At 34.3% G+C, this 14390-nt stretch overlaps 2 protein-coding genes and 1 pseudogene across 3 annotated transcripts; 1 reads left to right on the plus strand and 2 right to left on the minus strand.

Moving 5' to 3' along the window:
* Positions 1–1016: 1016 nt before the first annotated feature.
* Positions 1017–1987, minus strand: LOC120121160. Of its 2 annotated transcripts, none has more exons than XM_039140601.1 (2): positions 1348–1987; positions 1017–1216 (listed from the first exon to the last, which is right to left on the minus strand). In XM_039140601.1, the coding sequence occupies exons 1-2, from the start codon at positions 1925–1927 to the stop codon at positions 1212–1214; spliced, it is 585 nt and encodes a 194-aa protein (XP_038996532.1). In that variant the 5' UTR covers positions 1928–1987; the 3' UTR covers positions 1017–1211. The 2 variants fall into 2 exon arrangements, with proteins under 2 accessions (XP_038996532.1, XP_038996527.1); XM_039140596.1 differs by having other exon boundaries at positions 1017–1222.
* A 1093-nt stretch (positions 1988–3080) lies between these two features.
* On the plus strand, positions 3081–4499 carry LOC120121189 (subtilisin-like protease SBT3.17). Its single transcript, XM_039140614.1, has 3 exons — positions 3081–3235; positions 3281–3468; positions 4333–4499. The coding sequence occupies exons 1-3, from the start codon at positions 3135–3137 to the stop codon at positions 4404–4406; spliced, it is 363 nt and encodes a 120-aa protein (XP_038996545.1). The 5' UTR covers positions 3081–3134; the 3' UTR covers positions 4407–4499.
* Positions 4500–5005: 506 nt separating this feature from the next.
* LOC120121149 lies at positions 5006–13758 on the minus strand (annotated as a pseudogene).
* Between the last annotated feature and the right edge of the window lie 632 nt (positions 13759–14390).

The raw sequence follows: 14390 nt of genomic DNA on the forward strand, positions 1-14390 counted from the left end.
TCCTTAACAATTGATATCACTCAATAAATTTAGCATAGAATTAAATTGTATCAATAAAAGACTATAAATTAGACATTGGACTCATGACACCCTTTTCATTACTTTTATTTTCGGAAAAGCAAAACCCCACATTTAAAGGAGGGTTGCATTCGAGTTGAGCACGGTGGGGTTGCTAATCAAATTTGCGGTTGCTGCCAAATTTATTGCACCATATGTGACAGTATATGCATGCTGGGTGTGGACAATACTTCAAACGCAAGAAATTCATGTCTGATCTCATGCATATACACGGTTGTCGAATCTTGTAAGAGACGTAACCATTCACGTTTTGCTTACAAACATTGCATTTAATATTAGACATGGATCGTGCCTTTTAATTATTATTTGTCCACATTTTCAGTAATTAAACTCATATAATTTTGAATCCATCCAATAATTTCAATGGTTAAACGGTAAATGTTATTCATTTTAGAGTATATAATGTTTGTTTACGTTATAAATGATTAAAAAATATATTAAACAAATACTATCTTTATATATAACATAAAAACTGACAACATTTTTTTACGGAAAAGATCAAACACATCTATAATTTAATTATGATGTTAAACTGAGTCTCATATATATTTCTTCTTTACAAATTTAAAATAGATAGCATTTATATTAAGGGTAAATTATGTATTTTGTCCTTTAACTATCATTTTAAATTTATTTTGAACATATAATTATTTTTTTAAATCATCACTATGTTATGTTTTAATTTTATTTTAGTCGCCCACTATTAAAACAATAATAAAGTTATTGATGTGATATTTTTTTTATTTTTTAACGATAACATGATATTATCTAATTATGACATGTTACTATCATCTTTAATTTTTTTAATAGCGAGTGATTAAAATGAAACTAAAATATAATATTATTAATATTTAGAAAAATAGTTTAATGACTAGAACAGAACCGAAGTAATGGTTACGTAAGTAAATACAAGTTTACCCTTATATTAATAGCAAGAAGAGTATAGAATATGCAGCACTGCAAATAGCAGAGAACAAATGAATACTAATAAAGAAGCTGATACATATACAGAAACACCGCTTAGCTTAACTCCCAGATGGAGTAATGTAATCTTCACTCATATACTCATTAAACATCACATGGAGCATTACTGACGAGTTCCAGTCTTTGAAGACACCATCATTCATCATTCATCATTCTTCCCCTCATATTGCATAGAAAATACAAAGATTTAGAAAACAAAAATAAACATGATTCAGTAATCCAAGTAACTGAGAACAAATGGGTGTTGCATTTAACGAGAGCCACGATTAAGTAGGCCATAATTACCTGTTCTGCTACTAGCACTTGGAAGATAGACCATTGATTCCGAAACTGCATAACTTTTTTTGAAACAGATCTTACTGAATCCGAACCTATCACTGATACTCCTTGTAACCTTAGCTCCTGCTGCTCTCCACAATTTGTTTTCGTCGTCGTCGTCATCCTTGGAACATTCAACCAACGCCGTGAAAAATGGGTCCTTCCGGAAACTCTCAGCAGCAGCGGCGGAGACGGAGGAGGCAGTGGAAGTTTTCTTCCGAGAGAGCAACTTTCCCAAAATGCTCTTCCTTGAGGTTGGTGGAGTAGCTGGCGGTGGCAGTGGCAGCAACTTGATTGATTCTTTCTTCTTGTGGTTTTGTAGCTTCTTAGGTATTCCTGGTAAACGTTCCCAAGAAAATGGTACGGCTGAAAACCGGACCGGAGCCACCGGATTAAGAGGCGAATCATCTTGAAAATACGGAGATGATAATGTTGCTGACGACGACGACGAAGATGATGACGAAGAGAACGAAGGCGTTCGCCGGGAAGAAGGGTATTTGGTCGCCGAAAGTATGGAGTCAATTTTTTTAGTGGATGAAGAAGCCATAGCTATAGAGAAAAAAAAAAGGAGGGACAGAGGAGACCAGTTTGTGTATACGCGGTTCTTTGATTTTTATTTTTTTTTCTTTTTAATTTCATATCTACAGTTATATATATATATTTATAGAGACATGTATATAATTTGGAATATTTTTAAAATATATTAAAGAAATATTATATTATTTATCAACATTAATTAAATAAAAATCGACCCCATGACAGTGGGCAAGGCATTGATGGAAAATATAAGGAAAGAAAAGGAGTTAGCATTGAAGGAAAACTAAATTGGGGTAGCGATGGTGATAAGGACTATTCTTTAGAATATTATTGGTGATTCTTTTTTCTCATAATAATCATTTGAGTCTAAGTTGTTATTTTTAAAATTTAATAAATAAATATATAAAATACTCATCATTATTTTAATTTTATTTTTCTAAAATTAAAATCAAATAGTTTTAACTTACATTCACGAAAATAAGACAACAAAAATCGTAACTATTTAACGATAAAAAAATGAGATCAACAAAAATTAATTAAATAATTTTAACTTAAATTCACTAAAATCGAAATACTTCTAAGAGAAATGATTCCCGAATTCAGACTCAGGACATTAATATAAATTTAATTAACCATACAAACAACGATGATTGAAACATAGAAAAAATATATTATTAAAAAAAAGACTCTTGACACTTCAAAATAATATCATTTTAACTAGAGTAGCTCAATTCTAATGCCCATCTCTACAGATCTTGGGTAAATTTCACTCACAATCTTTCCATTCTTTTAATTTCTTATTAATTAAATCCAACCCTCGTATGTTTTGTTTCTTTTAATTTAATATTGTACATGAATTAAACAGTATCTAGTCGTTTAATTTCTGTTTTCTAATGAAAATTTATTTAATTTATTTTCAGCACTATTTGTTTATTTGTATGTATTATTATTTATTATAATTAGTATTTATTAATATCTTTCTTTGTGCTTCAGTTATTTTACAAGACGATATATTTTTCGGTAAGATATTAATTTCTGAACGTCTTAAAACGTTTTAATTATTTTACGTGTAATCAATTTTTGAATTTCAGTAAATAAATAATTTTTCATATATATGTATATATAATTAACTTAGGGGATAAGTAAAAGAAAAAAGTCAAAATTGCGGACCTTCGAATTTAAAAGGAAAAAAGCAGAGCCAAACAAATATATTCGATATGAACAGAAAAATATCTCTGGTTTTATTGTTTTTGATAATTGCTTTGTGTTGTTTGATCGAAATGGCTGAATCTGCAGATGTTACGAAATCATCGTTATCGTCGTCGTCCCCGAAGCCGAAGCCGAAGCCGGAGGTGGGGGCGGGGGCGGCTGTCCACATCATATACACCGAGAAGCCTCAGGATGAGCAGCCTGAAGCCTACCATCTCCGAACCCTCGCATCCGTCCTCGGCAGCGAAGAAGCTGCTAAGGATGCCCTGATCTACAGTTACAAGACGGCTGCCAGCGGCTTCTCCGCCAAGCTTACTCCCGAACAGGTTGCCGAGATATCAAGTATGTGCCTTCTCTTAATACTTTTCTGTTTTTCTTTTGGTTTCTTTATTAAGAATTAGGATTAGATGCGAACTTAAAAAATTAAGTTCCTGAATTATCAGTATTAGCATGCGATTTTGAAGTAGGAAATAAATTAAAACAAATAGCAGAAAGGAAAATGCTTCAAGAGTAAAATGAAAATACTAGTGTGGAAATTACTCAATGGTAAAATAAATTATTCAATCAGTAAAATGAATTTCTCATGCAATTCATCATTGAGGAAGAGTAATCTCCTGAAAAAACATCTCATTTTTTTAGAATTTGAGACTTGGAACTTGTAGAGTTAATATTTGCTGGTGTTACTATGAGGAGGTTTTGGATGGAGCATCCGCACGCCAAAGTCGGTGCATGATAAAAAATGCTATTTAGTTTTCTTTTAAAGATAAAAGGAGGGAAGGAACCTATTTAGTGCGTTGATGCAGGTTTTTCTATAATTAACAAATTGACGTTGTTTTCTCGTTAGTTAAACTCTATAGCACTTGAGCTTTTCTTACTGTTTTTAGGATTCATCTCCCGTTAAGGATTATACGTTCCTTTCTTTTCTTTTATGTGGGGGGGGGGGGGGAAATAAGGTTTAAATAGGTTTCTTGACACTTGGAATAGAAGTGTAAAAACAAGTTTGGAAAGAAAAGTTAGGTATGAATGATTATACGATTTGGGGTGTAGGTTTTACTTGGCAGGTTGGTTTTGTTGTGAGAAGGAATCATAGAAAGGCTGGTATATACCTTTTTGTCTTTCTGTGAACATAAAATTTCTTGTTACATGCAGTATTAGAACATCTGGTACGATGCTCAGTAATATGATTTTTGTAATTGTATGTGGTAGAACAACCTGGTGTTCTTCAAGTGATCCCGAGCAGGACACTCCAGCTGCATTCTGGACCAGGGAACCTGCACTAGGGCTCAAGAAACTCTGTTACCATACTAAAAATAAAAATCTGTCGAACAATGATCACCTTCTGATCTATAAAGCACTTTGACCTGTTCCCTATACTCTGCTATGGTTTGTGCTACACACTATTGTATCAATCTTTATTACCTGTAGACTTATTTACTTATATAGTACTACTTATGATCAGTTTTTATGTTGATGTCATGCTTAGGCTCAAAAGCTATTGGTATGGTTTGTTTTGTGTTCGATTATTTCTGGGATAACAAAATAAATAGTTACAGACGGACTAATCTGTTTATCCGATGAAGTATGATCACATATTTATTTAAAATAACATATATACACGTCATTTTTGTTAGATAGAAAAGGATTAATTTATACTAGACAATTGGGGGGTGTCTATCTCTCTCTCTCTATAGATACGACATGCATATAAATAGAGAGAGAGAGAGAGACACACACACACACCATTGTCTAGTATAAATTAACCCTTTTCTATCTAACAAAAATATCGCAAAATGGCCTCAAACATGAACGATAGTATTTTTATTATCATCATTTTATCGAAGGTATATTATTTCCAAAACTCAACTTTTATGATCATAAAAACAACTTGCTTATCTTTAAACTACAAACTGAGACATCACTAACTACCAATATAGCGGCAGATATGACGACCGCAATGGATATGGTAGAATTTTACCCATCTGTGTAGGGAAAACATGGGGACTCGTTTCCATTGGCTTTAAAGGAAGTTCCTCTGAAAGGTTCCTGTTGAAAACCTGGAAGACAAACCTTTAACCATGTTTTCCGCATCAAGATTTACATTCTGCCTTCCGGCAACCAGGTCCTTCTCCCGATCCCATGGTTTCCATGGATGTTTCCCCTCCCACTCGTCTTTCTCTAATGCTTGCTTCTCTAACGGTTGCTTTGATTTCTTCTTCAGTCGCTTTGTAGCCTCTTCTTGATGCTTTTGTACCAATGATTTCGATCATTTTTCTTTATTATATTTGTCCACCAAATCTGCATCTGAGGCATTTCTATTCGTCTTAACTTCTTCATTCGAAGCAAGAGCAGCAGCCTCATTATAGGCTTCCAAGTAACTGCAATTAAGCATGCAAATCATAATAAATAACTGAACAAACACATAAATATTACCATGCGATGATTAGCAAAATATTGAAAGCGAAATTCTCACTGCATCTTTGCTTTTTGGGCTCTGTCTGAAGGAGTATCGGTCCACACACTAGTATCACCCCGCCCTTCTTTCGTGCTCTTGCTAAATTTGGTCGATTGCATTGTCATACCAGGCTGACAAGAATAAACAGGTTGGGATTATAATTTGAGTAATTTCAGTTTGAACTCTGGAAATGTAATTCCCTTGGCCATTTCATGAAAATCTCAAGTGACACTGCAGTTAATATTTTCAGCCTTTTCAAGGGGGATAATCCACAATAAGAAGATAAAAGTTCTATTAGTCCCAAAACAAAATGGAACATGCTGCAGGATTGAAGGATCTGTACTGACGGGCAATGAACTTGATTATGATGTTTGTGCAACTATTGATACAAAAGTAGAGAATTAAAGACTAAAATGTCTTACTTTCCTCTCAGGAGGAAGTGTTGTCATCCATTCGTCCCTTTTTGGAGGTGCTTTAACTTCCACTTCTGCCAGGAGCTCATCATCGCCTTCCATTGAAATACCTGTAACAATGAAAAGCTCGCTTGGTTCTAGATCAACATTCTTTAGGACATTGTGAACTGTTGACTTGACACAAGATGTAAAAGAATGCTAAACTATTGGCAAATGTACAGTTAGCTATGAAAGCACCAAAACTCCTAGAAGGGGCACATACCCATGTCGGACACAAACATGGCTTCAAGATATCATAATATGTGTAATACACCAGAAAAAAAGTAAAGGAAAAAAGGGACAGCCAAATATGACAATACACATTTGAACATGGAACTAAGGTTTGTTTTTGCATTTATTTATGTACTTTTCAAATCTGAAATCAACTATCAAGAGCAAAATCAAATAAACCCATCACTAAAAGTATTTGAACCCAAATAATGCAATCAATATATTTATAAGCAATTTGCATGCCGATATTTGGTTTAAAAGTATCGATTTTACATTTTTATTGTAAATCATATTAAAATTAAAATTATATTTTATTGCTCTCTCTAGATATTTCCATGTCCCTGTGTCCATGTGGTAACAGTATTGATAGTCTACGTTGTGCTTCCTAATAGTCAGACACCTTACACAATGACCTAAAACAAACATTGGAGCTGCAATTTGTAGAAAGAGTGATAATGAGTCATATCTCAAATGAATATATCCCAACTAATTTCAGACTAAAATATCCAAATTAACATATAAAAAATGCAAATTTCATAATATTTGAAAGTTCTGACATATACAAAAAAAACATGGTAACTTCAAAAGCATGTTAAAGCCAGTTCATTTAGGAGGTATAAAAACTCAAAAAGTATCCATCTCATTGCAGCGAAAGTAATTAATGGGAGACACACATGAACGCACATAAATGTTGCAGGTAACAATAGAAAACTATCTAAACTTGCAATCTTCTCCATTTTGCAGCTTCACGCATTGCTCGCAACTCGGCCTATATAACAGAAAAGGCTCAATATAACAAGTTGATACTGGTAAGTTTATCAAATGAATGCCTGTAGTAAGAGCTTGTAAATAACAAATACCTTGAATTCCTCCTGCTGCTCCTCCAGTTTTATTTTGTCATCCAGAGCTTTTCGCTATAAAATGTGAGAAATTTTTTGTTAGAATTCATGATACTGGGGCTAAATCACAAGGAAAGAAGAGAAATAAAAATCACCCTAAACTCCAAATGCAGAAATAATTCACCCAAAAGAATGCATCAATAATTACCTCATGAAGATGGCATGTGAAATCACCAAGGACTAAAAGGTAAATATGCCTAATTAACAACCTACAACGCTACTACTTTTTAGCAATAATATTAGCATAGCAATATCATATACATGAAGAGGAATGGAAGAGATGCAAGCATGCAGTTTCAGTCTCTGCAATAGGTTGTTCAACCTATTTTTTTGATAGGAATAGGAGGTCTCGTTAAAAACCTCCCTCATAATTGCCTCTTAAGAAGAGGCAATTAGCGGAAGGAGGAAAAGAGTACCTCAATATATAAATAACCCAAAATTACATAAGACTTTAAATACAACATCACCCGAAATAAGAGACTAAACATAACCATAAAAACACTAAAAGAACGTTTCAACCAATCCCCTCCTTGGCTAACTTATCAGCCTCCCAATTACAAGCCCTAGGGACCAGCCTAACCACAATGTCCTTGGCCAAAATTAAATCCCCTAATTCCCCAACCAAAGAACAACAAAACGATGGGGCCTCAAAGGGCCTCAAAATCCAATCCACTGCTGTTTTACAATCACTCTCTAGAATAAGTCTACCCTTCAACACCCATCCCGATTGTTCAACCTATTTTGATAGTACATTTGACCAAATATGACACTCTTCCCAGTTCCCTTCCCTTCCCATTTTTACCCGCGCAATTCTTGGATAACACAGGATCCTAAAGCTTGATAAGAATTATAATAACATTAATTCAGTACCAGAAAGAGAAGGATGATTCATAAGAGCAATGAAAATAAAACCTTGAAGGACAAGGTTTGCAAAAAGAAAAAAAGAAGAGGCATTCCATGTTACTGTACAAAATATAATAGAGATGCCAATATTCAAGAAGAGACTAATGAAACAGATTCAATTATTAATGAAATTTGACATTTTTAGTGCTGAAAGAGAAATAACTACTCCATCTTCTCATGTTTGGTTATTGTAATTGATTAGATTCTTCAGGCAAAGAAGAGGTAAGGGTGCAAACTAAAAGCATCTATAACTTCTAGGATGCCACAAAAACCAAAGTGCCTCAAAAGAGGACAAACAAAAAATCCTCTTCAGACATTCAATGTAAGATAAGAAAGACATAAGCAAAACCTGAGGACCCCTCTCCAGTGAAAATCTCAATACTAAAATTCAGTTATACTGACAATTTAATAGAGGGGATAACACATGCTTATTTACAGCATTGGATCACACAATGGGTTGCCGCAGGCAATGAAGAAGCATAAGACCCAAAACAATGACACCCATGGTGTCAACCATGGCTGTACCTAAAAATGATAATCAAACCCTCACCTTATCCGGATCTTGTAAGTCCTTAAAAGCTTTGTTGAGTATAATAAATGCTTGGTGCGCCTGAGGATGAGGACATTTGTCAGGATGCACCAAAAGAGAGTTTCCAGTACCTGAGGGGCTGAGGAAGAGGTAGCAGCTTATGAGAAACACAATTCGACCCAAGTTAACAATCACATCAAGATAAAAGGTACAGTCCATCTACTAAATCTTGACATGCAAACCACCTCAAGAATGAGAAAAGTACATGAAAAATAAATAATGTATAGTCTCTTTATTAACAAAACCTAAGACATGTATTTTGGCTCTCCAATCAGCAGCCTCCGGGAAACTTCTTCCATTACCACCAAATTTCCAAGTTCAAAGTGTAAGTTATCCAAATTCGAAACTAGAACCATTCTCCATAGAAAATTTGTTTCAAAGAACACCATAGTAAACATAATCCATAGCTTTCTAAAAGCTCCCTGGGTAGAACATAGATGAGGTCAGATCGATTCCTTTCATTTCAGATGCTTTTGGATCTAGTTTAGAAGGGTTCAAGTTTTGGTTAGAGTAAAATGAATAATTAGGTACAGCGTTTTTATTGCCGAGTTTGGGTCATTATGGGTTTTACTTGGATTATTCTTGGATTTTGGCCATTTGGGGTTCTGACTGATTAATCTTTAGTTTCTTTCAAGTTTAGTTTTTTTGAATTTAAGTGAATTTTTATTCCAGGTCTTTGAAATTTTGGTCAATTTGGGTTTGTGTTTGGGATTTTACAAACGGGTTTAGGTTCAGGTTCATTTTCTGCCTTTAATAATAACAAACTACCATGTGCATCTCGTTTAGTTGATTCATACCTCTGGCCATTTAAACTAAGGGGTTATTGGTCCAAAAAAATATCTATTGCTGAGGGCAAAGGGATATTAGGTTTGTGCTAAACAATAAAAGTAAATTAAAAAAAAGTAACTGATTTTAAATTCTTCCTCGTCTATTTAAAAGAACAATTTATACAAACTATCCTTGATAAAATTAAAGAACAAATAAACTTGTAATTGGAAACCTTACTTCTTCTTTATATTATCAGCAGACATATTTCGGTTTGCTCCTATAACATCATATGGACTATCAGGTTCAGCTCCCATAATTCTTGTGACCTGCTCAGGTAAAAATGAAGCAATTGAGTAAGCATATAAAAATAACTGATTATCTATACAACCATAATGCATCAAACCAAGAAATGCTTATCATACAAGTTTATAGGTAACTGACTATGTATCACCTAGGACAACAGGTAACTTTAAACAATTTCATTAGCCTTACAGAACCAGAAGATGTTGACCGAATAATGAATATTAGGCAAATCCAAGATAAAATGCAGTAATTTGTTCCTATTTTCCTAATGATTTCAAAAGGGAACAAGGCCCTAAGCCCGTAAATAAAGAAGATAAAATATAACAAATGCCAGAAATACAGGTACAATGTGAAAAATCAACAGACATATGACAAATGATGCTTGTAGGGACTAGGAAGAAGATACTTAACTAATTACAGGCTGGCAGACCGTGAGTTAATTAAGGCAAATTCAACATAATAAAGATGATTTTCTTAACCCCTTTCCCACCCCAATGAAAAGAAACGAGATGAACCCAAATTTTAAATTAATTTCACTTTATGGTCAATGGTTCTTTTAATTCATATGGCACTTTTATTTCTTTACAATGCCAATGGAAGCTAAAATGAATCAGAAATTCAGAAGTTACTTAATTAAACAGACACCAAGCAGCCATCCACTTCTTTTCTTCCCAACAACACACAAGAAATGGAAAAAACACACTTGAAGGACCTAGAATCATTTTCACTGAACCCTAGACAATGAACACAAGCACAACTAACAGAAAAATTAGAAGGATGAGAGAAGAACCGAAAGGCAATAAATCTGTAACCGTAAGAAGTTCCTAAGAAAATAATGAGAAGAAATTTTAACATTTCAAGAAAAAGGCTCAAGGTTGCAATCACTACGTCGCTACCAATCAAAGATATAGCTAAATCTGAATAAGATACAGAAGTGGTAAAATTTGGAACCTCTTCAAAACGTTCTGCTTCATTTGCTGATTCAGCTTCGGCAACCAGAGCAGGTGGGGGAGGTCCAATAAATAGTTCATCATCTTTCTCTACTTCTGCTTCTCTGGATTAATTTGAGAAAAGAACGCCAAAAAGAAGCCAAAAAAGTCAGCATTAATTCTCTGATACAAAATAAGGATCTGCGAAATGTACTTGACAATTATGCAAACCAGAAACTTATAGAATGAAAACAAATGAACAAATGTAAGAAATAAAAACTGTGAGCAAAAGAGTTTGTTGTGTACAACACCTGAGCTCAGCCTGGGCTTCTGTTAATTTGGCTGCTGCAGCAAGCAACTCAGCTGAGGGCATTGCAGGTCCAATCACCCTGCAAGAAAATGAAAGCAATCAAGAGGTTAGATATCAACACGAGTAATCCCATGCATCATCAAGAAGTATCATATATCCAGCTTAAAAATGGAAATCAGAAGTTTTGCCTTGCCACTGGGTTCAACAAATTCATTAAAAACAATAACAACCTATCTCCAAGGTATAATAACAAGAAGAACAACAAATTCCTGCAAGATTAAAATCATACTCCTAGACTAATTTAGGACCATAAACAGGCTAAAAGTAAATATTGTTATTAATCATTTGTTTTCTTGTCGTCTTAATTAACACGTATATACCAACCAGAACCACAACCACACATCAAAGTTCACACCACCTCCTAAAGGAAGCACTATCCATATCCCTCTTCTGATGATGACACATCAATTTCCAGATGCTTTCTATTCACTCTTTCTAGAAAATCCTAATTATATTTCTACCTACTGACTTGACCTGTTCAATTGTGGTTTCAAAAGAGAGCAAGGAAAAAATGGGACATCCATGAGCATTGATTAAATTGTGGCAACATTCATTGCCTGTTTTCCTCCTCCTTTTCTTTTCAGTTGGTCCATTTTCACATATTTACAAATAAGGTGAATTTCCTATTAATAATTATATCTTTATTCCTAAAACATCCCAACAGTTAGAAACTGAGCCGCAAACTTAGACGTCTCATTTTATAATTTTGGGAATGAGGGGCGGCGTTTGCGGATGGAAGATGACTACCAACTAATTTTGAGCCAAAGTGGCAGTATGTCACCTATTAGAACAAGGAAATACATGTGTTCTTTGCAGAAAATTGATAAAATTTATAGGCTTTTGCTTGGAATAGGAAAATAAATGGCAAAAGAAAAACATAGGAAAAAGACTTCAATAATCACCTTCTTTTAGGACCGGCAGAATCATCTTTGTCTGAATTATTTTCATCCATTACTTGGCCATCCTTCACTGAACCAGAATCTGTAGGTTGTTGCTCTTTAGGTTCTGTAGGAGCCAGAATCAAGTGGCCAACAACATCCAAGGTAGGACGAGATTTTGAAGTGAGTAAAAACACTCTATCACCATTCTCCTTTAGGTTTAAAGAAAGGAATAGCTTCTTCAAATGGTTATTCAAAGATTTTTCAGATATGTCCTTTATGTCAACAGCTTGCCCATCATCAATCATTTGAAGAAGCTACAATGGAAACAAATATCAGAATACGGAGACAATAAAATTATAAGTTCTTTATATTGATGTTGGAGTAAAAAAGGAAAGAAGGAAAATTAGGATAAAGATAACAAGAATATTCAAATAGTATATATACACACACATAGGGGGAAAAGCATCCATCTTAAAGTGCTTAGCAGAACCAATAGCATCCATCTTCCCCTCATAAATAGACAAATGAGCATACCAGACTGCTTAAACTATGACACTAGATCATTGAAACAAACCTATGAAATTACTTCTATTCTATCATATCTCAAACAACAAAATCAAATTATTCCCTTTACAAACTCTTTTTTTTTTTGGAAATAAGCAAGAACACAAAATTTACAATCAGTTCTCTTTCTCTATATTACTATTTTTTCCTTATTCTTTCACATATTCCCCCTTCTCTGTTGTTCCCCACTTCTATTCACTACCTATGTGCAGCTTTTAAGGACACAAAGTCATTAGAGTTTCAAAGGAGCTAAAACGAAAAGGCATTGCCCTAACACTTTTACCATTAAGCTTTAACTTCAAACTCAAATAAATAAAGGTTAAGGGGGGGACCCTTCAACCCTGTTATTCTTAAAGCCTTACCCTCAAGAACGCTATTTCTAATGTAAGATCAAGGGGAGAAATCCATGAATCTTGATTGTCTGTATACATTACCCTCCGAGTTTATTTCTCATGGAATGACAAGAAACTTAGGAGTGCCTATGCCTTTGCTGTATGATGCAGAACATGGGAAGCTAAATCCAAAATTTAGCATTCGCTAAACTTGAAATGCATCCTCAATACAGTTATGGCATATAAGGATGGCACAAAAAATCGCCACAAGAAGCATCTACAAAATTTCATCTCTGTCACCATTAGATTGTATCTAAGCTTACATAATATCCAGTTGCAGACCTAACAACTACGAAGAGCAGCAACTGGTACTGTGTTCTGAATCTAAATTAAAATTTTAGTCAATGCTATAAAAAAATAAGCATATCCATTTCCAGGCTTTAAAAACCAACTTAATAAAATTCCACTTAAATTGTTAGCTAAACGAAACGAAACGAGAGCAATTTTAAAATAAACTACAATAATTAAAGAAAATATGCAATTACCTGTTTCAAATCATTACCAACATTAGGGAACTCCTTCAACATCTCTCGGACAACTACTTCAGCCTCAATCTTCCCTTTAACACCGTCAGAATCAGATCCAGACCCGGATTCAGACTCAGACCCGTAATCCCTTCTCCCTTCTGTTCTCCCTTCCATCCTCTCTCCGCGACTTCCTTTTTTGTTTCTCCCTTTCTTTCTCCTTCCGCTTTCTTTTCTCTCTTTTTCGCTCTTTCTCTCTCCTTGAGCTTCCATCCTTCTTACGACGGACTTTACGGTACCGGTGAGACCTCTCCAGCGATGATTCAGACTCGTCTGAAGTTGACGGAGATGAAGATGAAGTGGGTGTGTCGTCTACATGTTTCTTCCTGGTTTTTCTACCCATATTTTGGGGCCTCTGAGCTAGCAAAAGAAACCATAAAAAAACATATTTTGGTCGTCTACATGTATCCGGAGAACTTGTCGAAGACAGTATTATCACGATCACGATCTGAGATGAGATGAGACGACGACGGCGTCGGTGCGCGAGAGTCCGCTTATTCTCTTCCGCTCAATAAAGAAGAAGTGAAAAAATTAAGCAATAGTGTTTACAATACTAAGCATTACAAACACTTAAAAATATTTTACACTATCGTAACACATTATTTATTGTTTTAAATTAAGATCTTATAAATAGTTTGGGAATCTTTTACACTATCACAATACATTTTTTATTGTTTCAAACTCCACGTGAATTTGAAATAGTTAAAATATAAACTTATTTTGAATTTTTCACTATCGCAACACTTTTTCACTATCGCAACAACACGTTTTTCAAACTCTCGCAATACATTTTAACTATCGCAACATATTTTTCAAAATCGCGTTGCGAATCTGGATATTCGCATTACGAATTTGAAAATTGAGTTGAAAAATTAGAGTTCGCGTTGCGATTTTGTTGGTCATTTTGACAAATCGAAAAAAATTTGATTAAAATCGTATATTATAAGACATTTTCGGTCACTGAAATTATTTTCTCTTATAATTATTATATTTGTATTAATTTTTAT

This window comes from Hibiscus syriacus, unplaced genomic scaffold, assembly GCF_006381635.1.
Source record: "Hibiscus syriacus cultivar Baekdansim isolate YM2019G1 unplaced genomic scaffold, ASM638163v2 tig00001120_pilon, whole genome shotgun sequence".
In the NCBI taxonomy this organism is placed as follows: Eukaryota; Viridiplantae; Streptophyta; class Magnoliopsida; order Malvales; family Malvaceae; genus Hibiscus; species Hibiscus syriacus.